The sequence below is a fragment of the Chiloscyllium punctatum genome, chromosome 10, assembly GCF_047496795.1.
Source record: "Chiloscyllium punctatum isolate Juve2018m chromosome 10, sChiPun1.3, whole genome shotgun sequence".
NCBI lineage: Eukaryota > Metazoa > Chordata > Chondrichthyes > Orectolobiformes > Hemiscylliidae > Chiloscyllium > Chiloscyllium punctatum.
This window is the reverse complement of record NC_092748.1, coordinates 62,453,821-62,476,515: the sequence shown is the minus strand read 5'-3', so window position 1 is coordinate 62,476,515 and position 22,695 is coordinate 62,453,821. Positions and strand designations below refer to the sequence as shown.

Here is a 22,695-nt window from a genome sequence, read left to right as displayed (position 1 = left end):
ACATGAAATCAATAGAGTACTGCAATCAAAAAGAGAAAACATTAAAAGTACTTCTTAAATAGATACTATTATTCTGGTAAATTTATCAGTATCCATTTTCTCCAAGTCATCATAATACTGTGTATCACTGATTATATCTTCATTGATATAATCACTTTAAAATTCTTTAATAAAAACATATAAATCAGTGAATTTCCATGGCATTGCACATCATGGACAAATGTTGATTAAATGTGATAGCGCAAAATAGATCTGGATGGCTGCTAACTTGTTATATGCCTATCATTTTAAAGATTATTGTTTCTGTCTTGCATGCCTTGATTTTGCTTTTCTCTCTGCCTTTTCTTTCTGTGGCTTTTTTCTTCTTATGTTTTTCCAACTTACTGTGCAATTTGCTTCTCTTCCCTGCTTTTGCTTAGCTGATTTCTTCTTTTCTGATAGATGGGAATTATTGATTTATGGGATATTTTGTGTAAGGAGCCAATAGAGACTGCATTTTCTGGCGAGGATTGCCAGAAAACAATGGCCTGTCGTTCCAGTCAGGATCGCGTCCATCCCATTCCCCATTATGTGCACTTGCTGTGTACTACACTTCTCAAATTACTTAATCAACAATTTAACAACAGTAAGTTACATATATGTGGTGCCTTTAATGTAATAAAACTCAAACTTTATAAAACAAAGTCTGACATCTCATGAGAGATTAGAATACATGATCAAAACCTTGGGCACACACAACCACTTCAGATTAAAAGATGTAAAGAAGGAAAAAGTAGAGAGGTTTGGGGAATTGGGAAAGCAACAAAGGCAATGAAGACGTGAAGACGTCAAAACTTGGGGAAGCAAGTGGTGATATCTTGGGGACAGTCCATATCACAGTAGCGGAGGTGTTGGATGTATTAGAATGTATGAAGGTGGATAAATCTCCTGGTACTGACCAGATATATTCAAGAACACTACAAGAGGATAGAGAAGAAATTGCAGGGGCCCTGGCTGGTACTTTTGTATCTTCGTTGGCCACGGGTGAGTTCCTAGAAGGCTAGAGAGTAGCGAATGTTGTGCCCTTATCAAGAAGGGCTGCAAAGAAAAATCTGGGAACTACAGACTAGTAAGCCGAACATCTACAGTGGTTAAGTTACTTGAGAAGATTCTGAGATAAGACATACACACATTTGGAAAGATGGGAATTGATTAGGAGTACTCAGCACGGCTTTGTGCATGGAGATTATGCCTCACAAATTTGTTAGAATTCTATGATGAAGTAACTAGGAAGGTTGACGAGGGCAGGGCAGCAGACATAGTGTATATAGATTTTAGCAAGGTCATTGATAAGGCTCCACATGGTAGGTTGCTCTGGAAGGTTAGATTGCATGGAATTCAGGGGGAGCTGGCAGATTGGATACACAATTGGCTTGATGGTAGGAAGCAGAGGGTAACAGTGGAAGGATGCTTGTCGGACTGGAGGCCTAGTGACTGGTGGAGTGCCTCAGGGGTTGGTGCTGGGTCCATTGCTGTTTGTTATCTGTATCAATGATTTGGATGAGAATGTACAAGGCATGATTAGTAAGTTTGCAGATGACGTTAAAATAGACAGCATTTTGGGCAATGAGGAAGGTTATCCAAAATGGCAGCAGGACTTTGATCAGCTGGGGAAGTGGGCCGAAAAATGGCAAATGGAGTTTAATATAGATAAGTGTGATGTCTTGCATTTTGGAAAGTCAAATTAAGGTCGGAGTTTCATGGTGAAGGGTAAAGCCTGAAGGACTGTAATGGAACAGAGGGTCTTTGGAGTTCAGGTGCACGGTTCTCTGAAAGTGGAGTCACAGGTAGACAGGGCAGTGAAGAAGGATTTTGGCATACTGACTTTCATTGTTGAGGGCAGTGAGTATAGAAGTTGGGAAGTTATCCAGGACATTGGTGAGGCTGCACTTGGAGTATTGTGTTCAGTTTTAGTCACGTTGTTAAAGGAAGGATGTTATTAACCTGGAAAGAATGCAGAAGAAATTTACAAGGATGTTGCCAGGACTCAATGGTCTGAGTATAGGGAGAGATTGGACAAGCTAGGTCTTTTTTCTTTAGAGTGTAGGAGACTGAGGGGGATTCTTACAGAAGTGTATGACATCATAAGAGGGATGGATAGGGTGAATGCACTCAGTCCTTTTCCCAGTGTTGGGGAATCAAGGACTAGAGGGCGTCAGTTTAGGATTAGAGGGGAAAGAATAAAAGGGATCCTGAGGAGCAACCTTTTACACAGAGGGTAGTACTCATGTGGAATGCTAGCGGAAGTGGTTGAGGCCAGTACACTAACAGCATTTAAGAAGCATTTGGACAAATACGTGGATAGGAAAAATTTAGGATATGGGCCAAGTACAGGGAAATGGGGTTAATATGGATGGACGTTTTGATCGGCATGGACCAGTTTGGGCCGAAGGGCTATCTTTGTGTTGTAGGACTCTATGACTCTAAATTATCAAATGATCTCATCATTAAGTGATAAAAGCATCAATGAACTCCTCATACTTATTGTTGGAGGTGAGAACAGAGCAGAGGAATGTAAGAAGATAATTAAGTTCAGAAAACAAATTTATCAAAGGAATATTTTTGCATGTCAGGATGAGTCTGGAATAGTGAGTAGTTCTTCCACATAAGAACCAAACCTAAACACTTTTCTGGTCCAATCAAATCTATTACTGAGTGGTTTGATCAATTATCTGCATTTTTGGACTTAAAGGAAAAGAAGAGGCCGATGTTGGGGAAATGAGCACAGGGGTTAGAGAGAGTATTGATGTTACTGGGGACTTTGGGGCATCAGAGATGTATGAGAAGGTGTGGCTGAGCAGATTAATAGCTACAGAGTGGGATTTTGAACTTGCAGTGGCAAGTGAATTGGAAGAGGTATTTTTACAAAGGCAGATACAGGAGGATTAGGAAGGGGAGTGTGGATGGAGAATGGCTTCATCCATGATCAACACAATGGTAGTAGCAAGGCTAAGTGAGATGGTATGATTAAGGTGGTGGGCTGTGAATATATATTGAGAAGTTTATAAGGAGAGATTAAGACCATAAGACCATAAGACATAGGAGTGGAAGTAAGGCCATTCAGCCCATCGAGTCCACTCCGCCATTCAATCACGGCCAATGAGCATTTCAACTCCACTTACCCGCATTCTCCCCGTAGCCCTTAATTCCTTGTGACATCAAGAATTTATCAATCTCTGCCTTGAAGACATTTAGCATCCCAGCCTCCACTGCACTCTGCGGCAATGAATTCCACAGGCCCACCACTCTCTGGCTGAAGAAATGTCCTTGTATTTCTGTTCTGAATTTACCCCCTCTAATTCTAAGGCTGTGTCCACGGGTCCTAGTCTCCTCGCCTAACGGAAACAATTTCCTAGCGTCCACCCTTTCCAAGCCATGTATTATCTTGTAAGTTTTTATTAGATCTCCTCTTAATCTTCTAAACTCCAATGAATACAATCCCAGGATCCTCAGCCATTCCTCATATATTAGACCTACCATTCCAGGGATCATCCGTATGAATCTCCGCTGGACACGCTCCAGTGCCAGTATGTCCTTCTTGAGGTGTGGGGACCAAAACTGGACACAGTACTCCAAATGGGGCCTAACCAGAGCTTTATAAAGTCTCAGTAGCACAACGGTGCTTTTATATTCCCACCCTCTTGACAGCAACTCTAAATTATCAAATGATCTCATCATTAAGTGATAAAAGCATCAATGAACTCCTCATACTTATTGTTGGAGGTGAGAACAGAGTAGAGGAATGTAAGAAGATAATTAAGTCCAGAAAAAAATTTATCAAAGAAATATTTTTGCATGTCAGGATGAGTCTAGAATAGTGAGTAGTTCTTCCAGATAAGAACCAAATCTAAACGCTTTTCTGATTCAATCAAATCTATTACTGAGTGGCTCGATCAATTATCTGCATTTTTGGACTTAAAGGAAAAGAAGAGGCTGATGTAGGGGCCGATAATTAAGGCAACGATCAGTGGATAGTAGATTCAGAAGAGAAAGACCATGATAAATTGAGGGAGATGAGAAACTTCAAGGATGAGCTGTCACTTGGTGTAAGGGCTCAATGAGCAAAGCAGTTAAGAAATTTTGTAGAAAAAATGTTTGTTTACTTGGCTTTGCGGTAACATATATTCATATAATATCCCTTAACCTATGACCTTACCTATGCTCTCCCCTCTAAACCATCTACTTAGCTTCATCAGGATCCATATTGTTATCCTTCTGAATCCACCTTATTGGCACATTAGTGCAATTAACAAGGCTTAAGTGACCAAATATTACTGGACAAATACTTAATAATGAAAAGTCTTAATTTGTGGTGCTATTGGCATGCTGTTAGGAATTCCTTTAGGTTAGGATCGCTTTAAATGACAATTACTGTCCTGCAGCTTTAACACAATACTGGACCAAAATGAACTTGTGCCAAGGACCTTTGCACCTTTGTGCTCCAGTGAGTATGACATTAGCAGTGAACAGGAGCCAAATCTACAATACTGATTAAATGATCTGAGGGATATATAGTTTATCAGAGCCTCCAGAAAAAAGGGCAGATAAGAACATAAGAACTAGAAGCAGGAGTAGCCAATCCAGTCTCTTGAGCCTGCTCCACTATTTAATACAATCATGGCTGATCTCATTTCAGTCTTAATTCCACTTTCCTGCCCATTCTCCATAATCCTTCAACCCAGTAATAACTAAAAATCGATCTCCTTAAAATGATTCATATCCTGGCTTCTACCATACTCTGGGAGAGCTGAATCCACAGATTCACAACTTTTGAGAGAAGTAATTTTTCCTCATCTCCGTTTAAATCTACTACCCCATAGCCTAAAACGATGACCTATAAAGGGCAACATCCACTGCATGTCGAATGATCCATCCATTTCAACACCTTATATACCTCAATTAGATGTTGTTTCATTCTTTTGAATTCTAGTGAGTATAGGTCTAAACTGCTCAATCTCTCTTCATGAGAAAAAACTTTCATCTTTGGAATTAATGGATGCTCGGGCTTGACTACTGCAAGGAAGCCAGGAGCATTCTTTCTATTGGTCAAGAGGTACAAATATTTGGTTAGAATCTGTTATCTACATTGACTTAGTTGCACATGCTTTCGGTAAAGGTTGCAAAGGCTACCTGCAAAATGAATATAAAATAGATAAATTTACTGAGGACTTTGCACTTGTCAAATGATAGTCTTTTCAGGGGGAAATTTATTGGGAGGGAGAGTTTGGAAACAGTTATAAAAGTTTTCTAGAAAGTTGGCACTTGTGTGGTACATTATCAGTCAACAAGTGTTTGTCATTAGTTGAGGGCTTGTAAAAGAACTCAGTCGTAACAAAGGTAACTGTCACATATTGAGGATTACTGTAAGAATCGGTTGTAGAGATCAGAATGAAAAGCCAGTGTTATTAGCTAACAGTTTGAGAAAACAGTCTGCACCAGAGAGACAAACAGTACAGTACACAGCAGCAATCAACTGTGTCATGTGTAGGTCAATTGGGAAGTTGTGCGTCAAGAAAGGATCCACTAAAGTTGAAGTCTTAAAACTGCAAATGAGATGTGCATCAAAGTGGTTAAACTAGAAGCTTGAAGGATGGCATGAGCCAATGACTGAAAGAACCAAGAAGACTGCAGAAATCCTGTAGGCAAAGACAAACTGACACTGATCTATGTTTGACTATTGAAATGTTAAGTATTAATCTTTATTGGCTAATAAACCTTGTTTGTTTGCACTCTAAATTAACAACTCTGTTTTTCTGGTAACGTTACATCCTGAGAAGAATTTTCTTATTCTAGATTTTAGAATAGCATTCAAATCCAAGAACTGGTTGCTCAGACCTTGCATTCTCTCCTCCTGCCTTTTGCCTCAGAGTCACTTCTCCCTTATCCCTGATACTTTGTTACATCACTGAAGGATAGTTGACAAAAGGCCCAAACCCACAATCTGTTTCTTTTCTCCCCTCTTCTTAATTCCTCCAATGAAGGTTTCATAGAGTAGAAACCACAGGCTGTTTGTCTCATTTTCTTGTGCTGAATTTTATTTCTATATAAAAATAACAAACTTGAATGAAGAAAGACTGTTTGGCTATCTTTACTGCATCCCTATGTCAAAGACTAGCATCTATAATTATACCATTTTTTAACAGATAAAAATCCAAGGGACGAATATTTGTAAGAAGATATTTACACTGATAAAGGGAGAAAAATACTTAGTGGTCATATTTTTCACACCACCAAAAACAGCAAAATTTTGTTTTCATTCCTGTTCGAATGATGATGACTGAAAGGCAGATTTGGTCTGGAAATCTGAAGGAAATTGATTCCCTATGACTCATGAACTTACGATGAAGGCACTTTCTTCTGTGTCTTTGGCAGATTCTAATTTCCTCTCCAATTGCCCCATCATGGCATTCTAACTTAGATGTGTAATTGGTGTCAGTTACATCTAGCTTGTTACGTGACATGGAATTTAACAATAAATTCTAATCCATCACATGCGATTTGAAATTGTGTGTCTTTTTTAACATATTCAACATATCTACAGTTGCAGGAACTGTAATTCTTTTGGATGGCATTTGCTGAGATTCAAGCAAAATCTCAAGATTGGGAAAGAACAGATTTAACCACGCTGCTTTATTAAGCGGTTGAATTGAATGAATGATTTAGTTTCAAGGTGTTTGTCCAATCCTAATTTTAGGATTCTAAGGCAAAATGTTTTGCTTTCTCTGTCACTGGGGTGGGCACAGTGGTAACTTTTGGATTTAAGCCTTGATACTTCTTTTTAAAGAGGATTAGTCGAGCATTGTTGGCAATGAAAGCCTCAAGTGGATCAGCGTTTAATTTTAATACAAATTTGGTTGTACGTCAAAGCTTGCATGCCATTGTTCTAATGTACAGGACTACTGACATGAAAAACACCAAATGTAGATGGATGTTCGCAATTTATAAGTGGCCATAAACAATCAGGTCACAGAAAGGACGCAGTATAAACAGAAGCATACTCTCCTCATTTCTGTTTCCTACCAGCCTGCAAGATTAGATCCATTTCACCACTTCACTGCCAATATAGTGTCTGCTTATTTTCTGAAGTAACTTAATTTCTGAATATCTAAGTGGATCCAAAGTGGATTTTTAATTCTCACCCTTGTACATGGGATAATAAGGTTGCTATAGAACATAGAACAGTACAGCACAGAATAGGCCCTTCAGCCCACAATGTTGTGCCAACCATTGATCCTCATGTATGCACCCTCAAATTTCTGTGACCATATGCATGTCCAGTAGTCTCTTAAATGTCCCCAATGACCTTGCTTCCACAACTGCTGCTGGCAACGCATTCCACGCTCTCACAACTCTTTGTGTAAAGAACCTGCCTCTGACATCCCCTCTATACTTTCCTCCAACCAGCTTAAAATGATGACCCCTCGTGTTAGCCATTTCTGCCCTGGGAAATAGTCTCTGGCTATCGACTCTATCTATGCCTCTCATTATCTTGTATACCTCAATTAGGTCCCCTCTCCTCCTCCTTTTCTCCAATGAAAAAAGTCCGAGCTCAGTCAACCTCTCTTCATCAGATAAGCCCTCCAGTCCAGGCAGCATCCTGGTAAACCTCCTCTGAACCCTCTCCAAAGCATCCACATCTTTCCTATAATAGGGCAACCAGAACTGGATGCAATATTCCAAGTGCGGTCTAACCAAAGTTTTATAGAGCTGCAACAAGATCTCATGACTCTTAAACTCAATCCCCCTGTTAATTAAAGCCAAAACACCATATGCTTTCTTAACAACCCTGTCCACTTGGGTGGCCATTTTAAGGGATAAGGCTATGTTTTAATCTGTCTCCTGTAATTCAAAATAAAATAGAATAACGGAGAAAGGCAGATGATTTCTTACCAGGTCTATTTGACATAAAGCCTATGTGACCTGGTTATCATGAGCACCAGGGATATGGCACAATTCCTATTGAATCCCGAATGCCAGCCTTCACATCGGACAGAAAGAAAAGAACATCTGGCTTTGGTGCAAAGAAACTTTCTGACAGGGAAACCATGGACAGACAGTGAGATAAAGAGTCAAAGAGAAAGACTCAAGGAAACAGCAGTAAAAAGACTTTCTCTGTTGGCTACCAGCAGAGTGTGGGTGGAACCTTGTTCTCTGGTTGAAAAGACAGAAACTAGATTTTTAAGGACACTGGAAAATTTTCCCTGGTGTAGTTAGGAGCCAGGAATTCTGCAAATGATCAGTTTGAGGATTCTCAGAAGATTAGGGGAATTCCTTTCTAAGAACACTAGATTTTGCGAATTAGTGAAATAAAAATAAGCAAGCCAGTTAGAGGCTGGGAGTAACTTTGGACTGGAACCTGTAAACACTATAATGCTTCAGAGTGTGGTGTAATGTATATACACATGGTGGGGTTTCCAGTTCTGTGATGTTAAAAGGTGCTTAGATTTTCTGTAGTTTACTGTATTAGTTGCTAAGTAAGCAATGTTTAGTGAATGTTGCTTTTTAGAAAAATGTTAGAATCTATTAATAAGGAAGCCCTAATAAGGCACTAAAAGTGTGGTTGGTTAGAATAAGTAGCTCAGATTAGCGGGATATGGATGTTAGGGCAGTTGCATGTTCCTCCTGTAGAATGTGGCAGGTGAGAGACACTTCACATGTCTCTGCCAACCACATCTGTGGGAAGTGCATCCAACTCCAGCTCCTTGAAAATCAAGTTAGGGAACTGGAGTTGCAGCTGGATGAACTACAGATCATGCGGGAGGCTAAGGGGGAAATTGAGAGGATGTACAGGGAGGTGGTCACTCCCCAGACACACGATAAGGACAGCTGGGTTACTGTCAGGGGGAGGAAGGGGATCCGATGATCAGAGCAGAGATCCCCTGTGGCTGTTGCGATAAGCAATAAGTATACCATTTTGGATACTGTTGGTGGGGACAGCCTACCGGGGAAAGCCATAGTTGTCAGGTCTCTGGCACTGAGGCTCAGAAGGGAAGGGGGGAAAATAGAAAAGTGCTAGTGGTAGGGGACTCAATAATTAGACGGATTGACAGGAGATTTTGTGGTCAGGAACGGGACTCCCGGAAGGTATGTTGCCTCCCTGGTGCCAGGGTCCGGGATGTCGCCGATTGGATTTGCAGGATTCTGAAGGGGGAGCAGCCAGAAATCCTGGTACATATTGGCACCAATGATATAGCCAGGAAAGGGATTGAGGATCTGAAAAGTGACTACAGAGAGTTAGGTTGGAAGCTGAAGAGCAGCATAACTGCAGCTTAACACATGGCTGCGAGGCTGGTGCAGGAGGGAGGGCTTCAGATACCTTGACCATTGGGATACCGTCTGGGGAAGGTGGGACCTGTACATGAAGGACAGGTTGCACCTGAACTGGAGGGGCACAAATGTCCTGGGTGGGAGATTTGCTCATGTGATTTGGGAGGGTTTAAACTAGTTTGGCAGGGGGGTGGGAATCAGAGCCACATGTCTGAGAGGAGGTCTGTTGCAGATGGGACAGTGACAGGATATATTGAATCTATTAGGAAGGTTTCTCACGCGATGAAACAAAGGGATCAGTTTAAGTGTATCTGCTTTAATGCAAGGAGGGTCTGGAATAAGAGTGATGAACTTAGAGCATGGATCAGTACTTGGGGCTACGGTGTTGTGGCCATAACAGAGACGTGGGTTTCACAGGGGCAGGAATGGTTGCTTGATTTTCCAGGGTTTAGAATGTTTAGAAAGAACAGGGAAGGTGTAGGGGGTGTAGCATTGCTAATCAGACAGTACGTCACATCTACAGAAATGAAAGTTGAGGAAGGTTTGTCTACTGAGTCAGTATGGGTGGAAGTTAGGAACAGCAACGCAACAGCCATTGAGGGTTTTCTACAGACCACCTAATAGCAGTAGAGAGATTGAAGAACTCATAGGCGAGCAGATTCTGGAAAAATGCAAAAGAAGCAGGGTTGTTGTTGTGGGTGATTTCAACTTTCCCAATATCAACTGGAACATCCTTAGTGCAGATGGTTTGGATGGAGCTGTTTTTGTCAGGTGTGTTCAGAAGGGTTTCCTTACTCAGTATGTAGACAGACCAACAAGGGGAGAGGCCATTTTGGATTTGGTGCTCTGCAACGAGCCAGGACAGGTGTCAGATCTCGCGGTGGGAGAGCACTTTGGTGACAGTGATCACAACTGCCTCACATTTAGCATAGCTTTAGAGAGGGAAAGGAGCAATTACCAAGGGAAGATATTTAATTGGGGAAAAGGAAATTATGACGTTATCAGACAGGAGTTGGGAGGTACAGACTGGGAGCAATTGTTCCACAGAAAGGGCACAGCAGACATATGGAGACTATTTAAGGAGCAGTTGTTGCAATTGAAGCACAAATTTGTTCCTCTGAGACAGGTAAGAAGGGATAAGGTTAAGGAACTTTGAATGACAAGAACAGAGGAACTTCTCGTCAAAAGGAAGAAGGCAGCTTACGTAAGGTGGAGGAAACAAGTATCTAGCACAGCTTTAGAGGATAACAGGCTTGCGAGAAAGGAGCTCAGAATTGGACTGAGGAGAGCCAGGAGGGAGCATGAAAAAAGCTTGGCAAGAAGGATTAGGGAGAACCCAAAGGCATTTTACTCATATGTGAGGAATAAGAGAATGATCAGGGAGAAGGTAGGGCTGATCAGCGATAGTGTAGAGAACTTATGTGTGGAGTCTGAGCAAATAGGGGAAGCCCTAAATGAGTTTTTTGCTTCGGTTTTCACCAAGGAAAGGGATCTTGTTGTAAATGAAAATTTAGAGGAGCTGGGATACAGTCTTGACCAGATCAAGATTGATGAAGCTGATGTGCTGGAAATTTTGGCAAACACTAAGATTGATAAGTCCCCAGGGCCAGACCCAGATTTATCCTAGGCTGCTCCGGGAAGTGAGAAAGGAGGTTGCTAAGATGCTGGCAATGATATTTGCCTCCTCACTCTCCACAAGAGTTGTACTGGAGGATTGGAAGGAGGCAAATGTGGTTCCTCTTTTCAAGAAGAGTAATATGGAAATCCCTGGCAATTACAGACCAGTCAGTCTTATGTCTGTGGTCAGCAAAGTTTTGGAAAGAATTCTGAGGGATAGGATTTGTAACTATTTGGCAAAGCATAGTGTGATTAAAGGCAGTCAGTATGGCTTTGTGAGGGGCAGGTCTTGCCTCAGTAATCTTATTGAGTTCTTTGAGGAGGTATCAAGGCAGGTCGACGACGATCGAGCAGTGGGTATGTTGTATATGGACTTCAGCAAGGCATTTGATAGGGTTCCCCATGGTAGGCTCATTCATAAAGTCAGGAAGTATGGATACAGGGAGATCTGGCTATCTGGATTCAGAATTGACTGGCTGACAGAAGGCAGAGAGTGGTTGTAGATGGAAAGCATTCTGCATGGAGGTTAGTGTTGAGTGGGGTCGTGCAGGGCTCTGTTCTTGAGCCTCAGCTCTTTGTAGTTTTTATAAATGACTTGGATGAGGAGGTGGAGGGGTGGGTTAGTAAATCTGCAGATGACACAAAGATTGGAGGTCTCGTCGATAGTATAGAGGGTTACTGCAGGCTGCAGCGCGACATAGACAGGATGCAGAGCTGGGCTGAGAAATGGCAGATGGAGTTCAACCTGGATAAATGCAAAGTGATGCATTTTGGAAGGTCGATCTCGAATGCTGAATATAGGATTAAAGACAGGATTCTTGACAGTGTGGAGGAACAGAGGGATCTGGGTATGCAAGTACATAGATCCCTCAAAGTTGCCACCCAAGTGAATGAGGTTGTTAAGAAAGCATATGGTATTTTGGCTTTCATTAACAGGGGACCGAGTTTAAGAGCTGCAAGGTTTTGCTATGGCTCTACAAGTCCCTGGTGAGACCACACTTGGAATATTGTGTCCAGTTCTGGTCGCCCTACTATAGAAAAGATACAGACACTTTGGAGATGGTGCAAAGAAGGTTTACCAGGATGCTGCCTGGACTGGAGGGCTTGTCTTATGAAGAGAAGTTGAATAAGCTCGGACCTTTCTCTCTGGAGAGAAGAAGGAAGAGAGGAGACCTGATCGAGGTATACAAAATAATGAGAGGAATAGATGGAGTCAATAGCCAGAGACTTTTCCCCAGGGCAGGATGGACTGGTATGAGAAGTCATAGTTTGAAGATATTAGGAGGAAGGTATAAAGGAGACGTCAGAGGTAGGTTCTTTACACAGAGAGTTGTGAATGCATGGAATGCGTTGTCAGCTGTGGTGATGGAAGCGGAGTCATTGGGGACATTTAAGCAACTGCTGGACATGCTCATGGATAGCAGTGAGTTGAGGGATGCGTAGGTTAAGTTAGTATATTTTACATTAGAATTAAATCTCGGCATAACATAGTGGGCCAAAGGGCCTGTTCTGTGTTGTACTTTTCAATGTTCTATGTTCTAAGTAAACCCAGTTTTACAAAAGGAGAATGAAACAAAGATTTGCTGACGCTGTGAATCTGAAACAAAAACAGAAAGTGGCGGAGAAACTCAACAGGTCTGACAGCATCTGGAGAGAGAAAAACAGAGTTAACATTTTAGTCCAGTGACCCTTCATCAGAGCTACAAGCGGCTGGGAAATATGATATTTATGCTGATAATGGGGGTGAAAGGAGTGAGCCAAGTAGATGGGGATGGTGCCCAGAGAGAATGAAGGAAACAGAGAAAGGGATTGCTAATAGTAAACTAGGAGATGGACAGGCTGGATGAATGCCAAAGAGAGAGAGAGACAGAGAGAGTGTGTGTGTGTGTGTGTGTGTGTGTAAAGCTTGGAGGAAAGCATTCACATTCTGATACAGTGAAACTCAATGTTGAGTGCCAAGTATTGTAAAGTGCCTAAGTGGAAGATAAGATTTTACAACTCCAGCTTGCGCTAAGCTTTACTGGACTACTGAGGCTGGTCTGAGACAGAAATGTTGGCATTGGAGCATGGTGGTATATTGAAGTGGCAGGCAACTGGAAGTTCAGGAACATTTTTACGGATAGAGTGGAGGTGCTTCACAAAGCAGTCACCCAGTATGTATTTTGTCTCACCAAGGTAGCAGGAGACCACATTGTGAGTAGCGAATACAATGGATTAGATTGAATGAAGAGCAGGTAAATTCCACTTCACCTGGAAGGTGTGTCTGGGGTCTTGGATAGTGAGGAAGGAGGAAGTAAACAGGCTAGTGTTGTACCTTCTGCAGCACCTTCTGAAGGTACCACAGTGTGAAGTGGTATTGGGAGTGGACTAGGTTTCCTGGAAAGAATGGTCCCTGTGGAATACTGATGGGGGAGGGGAGGGGAAGAAATGGCAGTTTATGATTCTTTGGATGTGGAAGCTGGTGGTGTGGCAAGTGAAGACAAGGAGCACCTTGTTGTAAGGGAGAGAAGGGAAAGTGTGGGAAATAGATCAGCCATGGCTGAGAGTCTAGGCGACCATGATGGAAGGGAAACCTTGGTTGAGGAAAGAGGTGGATATGCCCAAGACCCCAACATTGCAGAAAGTGGCATCATCAGATGTGATGGAGATGGAGAAGCTGGGAAATGGGGATGGAGTCCTTACAGGAAGCAGAGTGTGAGGAGCTATAGACAGGGTCTCTATGGGGGTTGGTAGGTTTGTAATGAATATCGGTGGCCAGCCTACCTCCAGAAATGGAAACAGAGATGTCAAAGGCACCAAGAATTATCTGGAACTGAATATTCATGCCAGTACATCAGTACTGGAATTACATGTAGTCAAAACTAGATAAGGACTGAAGATTTTCTTTCCTGAAGGGCATTACTGAACCAGATAGAGTCTAAGAATAGAATCATTTTTAAAAGACATGCCTGTGTGGAGTTTGCACATTTTCCCTGTGTCTGTGTGCATTTCCTCCGAGTACTCTGGTTTCCTCCCACAGTCCACAGATGTGCAGGTTAGGTAGATTGGCCATGGGAAATGTGATGCTATGGGGAAGGGAATATGAGTCTGAGTGGGATGCTTTTTGCAGGATCAGTGTGGATTTGACGAGCCAAATGGCCTGCTTCCACACTGTAGGGGTTCTATAATTCTATGTGAAATCTATAAATGTTCAGGTTCAGAAAGACTTGAGTGTGCTGGTACCTGTACAAGGAACACAGAAAGTTAGCATGAAGGTACAGCATGTGATTAGGAAGGCAATGAAATGTTTGTCTTTACTGTAAGGGACTAGAGTTCAAGAACAAAGAAACATGCTTTACTTGTACAGAGTTTTGATGAGACCTCACTGGAAATACACTGGCAATTGTACCCTGGGATGAGGTAATTGTCTTATGATGACATGCTGAGCAAATTTGATCATATTGTCTGGAGTTTAGAAGAATGAGAAGCTAACTTATTGAAACATGACATGTTGAGGATGTTGGTGAGACTTCTTCGGGAGTACTGGGTACAATTCTGGTCACCCTGCTATAGTAAGGGCATTATCGAATTAGAAAGGTTCAGGAAAGATGTACAAGGATGTTGCTGGGACTGGAGGGCTTGAGTAAGGAAAAGCTGAATATGCTGGGTTTTTTGTTCACCAGAGTATAAGAGGTTGAGGGGTAACCTTATAGAGGTTTATAGAATCATGAGGGGCATAGATAAGGTGAATAGCAAGGGTCATTTTCCCAGGGTGGGTGAGTTCAAAACTAGGGGTCATGTTTTTAAAATAGTTTTAAAAAGAGTGGTTTGTAGGTGGAATGAACTGCCAGAGGAAGTGGTGGATGCAGGTACAGTTGGGATTGTTTAAAAGACTTTTGGATAAGTAAATGAATAGGAAAGGTTTGGAGGATTATGGGCCAAACACAGGCAAGTGGGACTAATATAGTTTGGGAACATGGTTGGCATGGATTAGTTGGAACGAAGGGTCTGTTTCAGTGCTGTATGACTCTAAGACTCTATTAGACTGATGGGTGTTGTTAGGTTAGATACTGTGTGGTTGATTCCACTGGTCAGGAAAACTGAAACAAGGGGGCACAGCCTCAGGATATGAGTCCAATCATTAGGACTGAGATGAGCAAAGATTGTTTTGCTTAAAGGGTTGCAAATCTTTGGAACTTTCTAATAAACAAAATTGTGAATTCTTGCTCATTAAATACATTGAAAACTAAGGCAGATGGGTTTATTGGTCTCTCCATAAAACAAGGGATATTGGCAGTGGGTGGGAAAGTGGAATTGAATCCAAAGATCAGCCGTAAACATACTGAATTGAAGAGCAGGATAGACAGGCCATATAGTTGACTGCAGCACCTGTTTCTTGCTTGTTTATTAAGTGAAAATCTTAAAACCTATAATCTTGTCAAGTGTGCCTTTGAATCCATCACTGGGAATTCAAATCTCTTTTTAAGTATTGTCAGTCATAAAGTCATACAGTCGTACAGCATGGAAATAGACCCTTCAGTCCTCCTTGTCCATGTCGACCTGATTTTCCAAACTAAACTAGTCCCACTTACCTGTGTTTGGCCCATATCCCTTCAAACTTTCCTATTCATGTACTTCTCCAAATGTCTTTTAAATGTTTCATAAATACCTACATCTATCATTTCCTTGGGCAGTTCATTCCACCCACGATCCTCTCTCTGTGTAAAATATTCTTCTTAAAATATTTTCCTCCCACCTTCAAAACATGCCTCTTAATTTTCAACTCCCTCACCCTAGGGAAAATATCTTTGCTATTCACCTGACCCATGCCCCTCATGATTTTATAAATGTCCATAAGGTCACCCCTTAACCTACTATGCTCCAGTGAAAAAGTCCTAGCCTATTTTTATAATGCAAACCGACCGGTCCCAATAACACCCTGGTAAATCTTTTCTGAACTTGTCCAATTTAATAATATCCTCCCAATGGCAGGGCGACCAGATCCGTACACCATACTCCAAACATGGACTCACAATGTCCTGTACAACCTCAGCATGATGTCCCAACTCCTATACTCAATGATCCGAGCAATAAAGGCAAGCGTGCTAAATGCCTTCTTAACCACCCTGTCTTCTGTGATGCAAGCGTTCAAAACATTCTGTACCTGAGCCCCTAGGTCTCTCTGCTGGACAACACTACTCAGAGCCTTACCATTCCATATAATATATATAGTTAGAATAGATAATAGAATCCCTACTGTGTGGAAACAGGCCTTTCAGCCTTAACAAGTCCACACTGACCCTCTAAAGAGTATCCCACCCAAACCCCTTCCCTTAACTAACACATCATTGAGCACTATGGGCAATTCACCTAACCTGCTCATCTCTGGACTGTGGGAGGAAACTGGAGCATCCAGAGGAATCCCACACAGACACGGGGAGAATGTGCAAACTCCACACAGACAGTCGCCCAAGGTTGGAATGAAATCCAGGTCCCTCGTGCTGTGAAGCAGCAGTGCTGACCACTGAGCCACTGTACTGCCCAGACTTCTGCTCATTAAAAATAAGGCTACTATATTACATGATTTCCATTTTGTAACGGTGTCCTTACTACATACACCTCCAAATTTCTTAGTGTCATTGTTTCCTTTGTTAACCACCACCACTCTTTCTAACTGGAGGGCTCATCACTTATTTTACAATTCTGTGGATTATTAGAACAGAACAGCAATGAGGGAGGTCATTTGGCCCATCGTGTCTGAATTTTTAGTTTTCACTCAATTACACTTTGACTAGATCCTGCATTTCTTTCTCTTTCTCTATTAACCCAATTGCCCTTCAAAGGCTACTTCTGAATCCTATCAGATAGTGCATTCCATCTCTGAACAACTGATTGATGAACATCTTTCCTGATGCCACCTCTGGTTTCTTTGCCAATCTGACTCTTCAAGTTATTAGGGACAGTTGTGCTTTTCTCTCATTCTTTCATATTGTGTTTCATTGTCCAAGGGTTACTAATGATGATATGACCATGGGACAAGGAAAGGAGACAGTAATAACCTGAATTACCTCAATTCACAAAAATTCTTTCAGCTGGTATCCAGGCTGCTGGACTTATTCAGCATCACACTACGTTAAAATTAACTGGCCCCAATCTAATTTTTTTACAAGATCAGAATCTTTTGTGATTTTAAACATGTCAATCAACTCTACCCTTCACCTCTCAGAAGAACAACCTTAACTTCTCAACTTTATGCATATAATTACAATCCCTCATCTTTGGAACTATTCTACTAAGTGTACATTGTCCTCTTCCAAAAACAATCAAATTATATTAAATTATTCACATATTAATAGTACAACTCATTCTATACAGATGCCATCCATGCTTCTATCACATTCATTTGATTTTACAATAAACTATGGGGTCAACATAACAAGAAAGCCACATATGAATGCAGCAGAATGATTGGCTGCCTATAGGATTTCATACAAATTGTGGAAGGGGTCTTTAACATGGCTGGATAAACTGGAGTCAGTGTCAGCCCACAGCTGGATTGGAATGTGAGGTGCTCCATGCTGCTCTAATGCATCATGGGAACAAAGTTGACCCAAATAAGATATAGATCCATCTCTGCAAGACTATCAGTCCCTTCTAGAACTGAAAAACCCTTACTTTAGCAGACCGGATCCTCTTTATGCCAATGTTCAAATGATTATCTATTTTCAGCAGGCAAAGGTTTCACTGGGCCTATATATTGAATCTCCCTGGAGATTTTTCTGTCAGCCACACCTCTTTGACTCTGGTGAACATTTGCCAATCTGTCTCGACTGAAATTTCTCAAAATCTTCTCCAAGGTCTGTCTCCTTTGCTGCACCCATTTCTCTTCTTGACAGAGCATGCACATGATAAAGACAGAATTTCAGTCTCCAACTAACATCTTCTCAGGCTTATTCCTCACCAACCATAAAGTAATATCTCAATTTGCTAAGAAAGCAATCTAATTGGGGCCACAGACCTTATACTGCATTATCTGACCAACTGAAAACAGACAGTTTTCTCCAGGGTGAAATTATTTCCTTGCTTCCTTACTTCACATGACTCCTGTTACTGGACCATTTGAAAATCAACTAAATTCAATCAATGAGAGTAGATTGATTCTAATGTTATTTGAAACTTTGGATGTAACTTGTAATCATCTGGTTGGGAATCTAATAGTCAACTGTATCGTGTCAGCTAATAATCTGTTGGGAAAATAATAACTCACTTTCTTCCTTAATTCAACTTTCTTTCCATCTCTACATTTCTCTGTTAACTATAATAAACCTATTTCCTTCTCCATTATTCCTTTGTTCTTTTGTTCTTAAATTTTGTTGGTTAAAATGATAAGGTCGTTGCTTCAATCATCCACCGATGTGCCAGATGCCTCTTTGACCTCCCTATGCAGTTATTAGCTCATGGAGCTAAAGGGTGTGGCAAAATATTTAGCACACCGTGCTTGCTGTGAGATTCCTCATTCCTGCAATTTTGTGGGCAATTTTTACTTTGGTGCTGTAAAGCAATGCCAAAAATGTATAAATCCATACTTTGATGGCAAAAGTTGTTGCTAAACTATTATAGATTTTATTTAGAGGACTGCATTTCCTGCATTTTTACAAGAAATATACAATTAGATGTTTAGATGCCTGAGTGACAGATGAAGAACAGACACACACTAATTCAACTCTCCTCCTCGGCTTCACAGCCACCAAAGCACTTAGCAATCAACAAGCCAACTTGGATAAAATCCATGTTGAGACTATTGACAGCACCATTCTTTTTAAATAAATCATTTGAATAAACTGAAACCATAAAAGGCTATAATTGAAGTTTCCCTCCAACAGGAAAAGCATACAGCCACTAATTTTCAATGTTTCTGTAAGAGTGTTTTAAGCATTTTACTTTTTATAGGACAATCACTTTGTGGAAGCATCTCTGTTATTTGAACAGCAAACGAGGGCTTTAGAAATGTTTTAACAATCTTACTATAAAACATAATCAGTTATATTTAAAAAGAATAAAGTTGAACAAACTAGTTAACCAGATCCATCAAATACATATCACACTAGAAAGTGCTGAGCATGTTACTAAATGTTCTAGGTACAGATTCCATCGAAAGGATTAATGAAAGCAGACTATGCAAACAGAGATTTTTTCAAATTTACTTTCTGAGCCTTTTTTGTTTCTTTTCAAATTAAATTATATTAAAAAGTGGTCATGACTGAGATGGAATCTGTTTCATATTATACTATCGCCCTAGATAGACTCCATTATCTGTCTGTATTGTGTAACCCTATCAACTTGTGGCATTGTATGAACTCCTTTTACTATTCAAATCAAAAGGTAATAGTCGTGGTGACATATTCACAACCTCTAAACCATGCTCTTGGCTGCATTGCCTCCATTCTCCTATGATTTTGAAAAGGAAGAGAAACAGAAAGGAAACTAAACAAAAAAAAGGGATAAGGAATGTGTGAGACATATGGAAAGAAAGAGAGAAAGACTAAAGCTAAAAGAGTGAAAGTGAATTATACATAGGGAGATAGATATGAATGTGTGCCCATGGCAAAGAAAATGGCAGCAACTGTGAGAGAAACTGCGACAGGAAAAGAGAGAAGGATAGAAAAATTGCACGACCCAGAGGATGGGACAAGTGTACTAGCTGTGACCCTGTCCCACATGTCAACCCTGACCTCCCCACCCCCCAACCAGCAATATTCTTGCCATGCTGCTTGACCTGTACCTGACCATGTACTCCTAGCCCTCCTGCCTCTGCCCATCATCAACCATCCTCCATTCCTGGCCATGAAAGAACATGTCTTTCTTCATCAAGAAAATCCAGAAATAGCCTTGGGAAGTCGTACCAGGAAACATTAAAAAGTTCTGAAACGCCCTCCTGACTCTTTTTATCATTTCCTTATTTTGATGTCCTTCTTCCTTCACTTTTATACTTCTCTTCACTGCTGTTCCCCTGCACAGTCATGACCTGAAACCAATTCTATGAATGAAAGATAAACTAAGATGAGTTTTTACTCACTGGTGGAAAACTTGGGGAAACTGGAAGCCACCTAGCCTGAGAGAATTTAGTCTGGCAAGAAGAATGGAGTTACCAGAAGTCCTTCAGAACTTAACTAGCAGGTTCTTTTAAATATTTCTAGTGGGGCTCTTATCCAGAGGTCTTTTCGGTGGGGAGTCTGCTTTATCAGGACAAAGCCAATGAGAATAGATAGGTTTACTGGGAAGTGGGAAGGATATTGTAAATGTGCCTGTCCAGTGTAGAGGCTCTCTTGGTGGCTAGGGGCCTGGATGCTGCTGCACATCAGCCATCTTCAGATCCTGACTGTCACAGAGACACATAGCACAATGTCCCCTGGGGAATTTCACTGGAATTAAGTAGATCAGGAAGAGAGGTTATGTTTTCTCCTTCCAGCACTAACTGTATTTAACGGTTCAATATTTCCATTAATATGAGTGAATGGCTGAATGGTGAATCGGGTAAGAGGGTATGATGGGTAGGTGGATGAGGTGAGTGGGTATATTGGGTAAGGTGGATGAAGTGAGAGGGTAAGAAGGGTAGGTGAGTGAGGTGAGTGGGTATGTTGGGTAAGGTGAGAGGATAAGTTGGGTAGGTGGGTGAGGTGAGTGGGTATATTGGGTAAGGTGGATGAAGTGAGAGGGTAAGAAGGGTAGGTGAGTGAGGTGAGTGGGTATGTTGGGTAAGGTGAGAGGATAAGTTGGGTAGGTGGGTGAGGTGAGTGGGTATGCTGAGTAAGGTGGCTTGGTGAGAGGGTAAGATGGGCAGGTGGGTGTGCTGGGTAAAGTAGTGAGGTGCATTGATTAGTGAGATGAGGGTGTGTGTAGTCATATTGGGTGGTGATTAGACTTGATGGGGAGCAGAGCAGGCAGGCGGGACTAGTTTAGTTTGGTATTATGTTCGACATGGACTGGTTGGACCGAAGGATCTGTTTCTGTACTGTTTGACTCTATGTCTGTTCAGTTAAAGGTAGCTGGGTCCAGTTGGGGGAGTAGTCAAGTGGTTGGAGTGGGGTGTAGTTGGGTAGGAGAGGAGGGTAGGTGCATGGTAATTGAGCCAGAGTGTAGTTGAGTGGTAGCTGGTTAAGTCTGATGGAGTGGAGGAGATTAGTTGTTCAGACATGTTGTCAAGTCTGTTTGGGAGGATGTTCAGATTTTCAGGTAGGGAAAGTCCAGCTGGGTTATGGGGGTGGTCATCTCAGGTCAGTTCAGGAGCTTCAACGTATGGCTGGAGGACATGGTTAGGGATTAACCCAGGTGTTAGACTAGGCCCTACTCTGTCCAAAGTTTCCTGGATAATTATTCAGGAAGGGACCTTGGAACTGTCAGAAGTCTTCAACAGTAACATAGAGTCAGAGACATTTGTGGAGGGCATGGACAGAGAGGAACGGTCTAATAGAAGTTTAAACTTCCCAGTCAATACCCATGAAAAGATAGAAGTACTGACTTCCTCAAATGTATCTTCCAACATATCTCAGTTCTCCAATGATCCAAAGACCAGATTACTTGAAACATTGTCACCAAGGGTTAATAAAGAATAACTAAGACACCCAAACCTTGTTCCATCTCCATAACATTGGAAGTGGGCAGGTTTGAGATGGAATGAGTCTTGTTCCAGACTTTGCCATTTTAACCTCATTGCAACATCAAACCACCCAGTTTTGAGTGATAAGATTAAATCCAATATTATCTTTTGGTTAGTTAGATTGCTTTGTTTAACAAGATTTTTTAGAACAATGAATATAGATGATTCTACAAGTCTTGCTTGATACAAGTACCTAGTATCTAACTGTAAAACAGTGCAAAAATTGCACTGTCATAGCAATAATTTGGAAGAAGGACGCCTTTTCTTAAAATAAGGGTTGAAGCAAATCACTCTTACATATATATCCCAACAGTTTTCTGAGTAAATGAGTATTTATTAATTCAAAAACATCTTAACAAGCAATGATTTTGCTAAAATTACACATTGAGCAAAGTATCAACGATGACTTAAACAACTTACCGACAACTGTGAGGTTAACTTGAACTTGTTTGCTTCCGAACTTATTTTCTACAAGTAAATTGTAACAGCCACAGTCTTCATGCTTAGCTGAAGAGATGATTAGCATACTGCTGCTGTCTGTATTCTCTATTTTTATGTGATCACTTTCCTTAATCTAATAAGAGGACAAAATGAAGGATGGATTTAGAAAACTTTTTATTTTGATGTGCACAAAATATTGGCAAGTAAACTGACATGACTGGTTTAATCTCTATTTTGGAGATGATTTCAGAAAACATCACAGGCTTCCCAAACCTTGAGGACAATTGCTTGAGCACGTTGGTAATAGGGTGCTTCAGCTTTTGCTAATGCATGTCAGTCAACACAGTCATGATTGTTTGAAATGTGTTGCGGCAATGCAAAGCTCATGATCAGCAATGTACCCTCAGAAAATGGCTATTCATACATAGATTTACTACATCACTATATTAATCATTTAATTTAAAGGCCAGTGTAATGCAGAGAGTTAAGCTGCTTTCTTTATCACTTCTGGAATCTGGGTTTCTGATTCTACTCAAACTGATTACACAAAACATTATTTTCTTTGCTAGCTATAAGGTAATAACCTGAAACAAATTTATGCTTTCTTAACCATAATGAGAATTAAACATTTGATAAAAGAACTAATCTTTACACGTTCAACTATATAAGGAAAAATAGTTCAATACAGATTACTA

The 22,695-nt window shown here is 41.1% G+C and overlaps 1 protein-coding gene across 2 annotated transcripts in view; it reads right to left on the bottom strand.

The window, feature by feature from the left end:
* The window catches only part of LOC140482229 (myosin light chain kinase, smooth muscle-like), a 430,871-nt gene that overhangs the window by 66,993 nt on the left and 341,183 nt on the right, over positions 1-22,695 (bottom strand). For both annotated transcript variants that reach the window (XM_072579340.1, XM_072579341.1), the window contains one exon: positions 21,980-22,133. In XM_072579340.1, the coding sequence (XP_072435441.1) occupies positions 21,980-22,133 (154 nt within the window). The remainder of the gene's footprint in view (positions 1-21,979; positions 22,134-22,695) is intronic.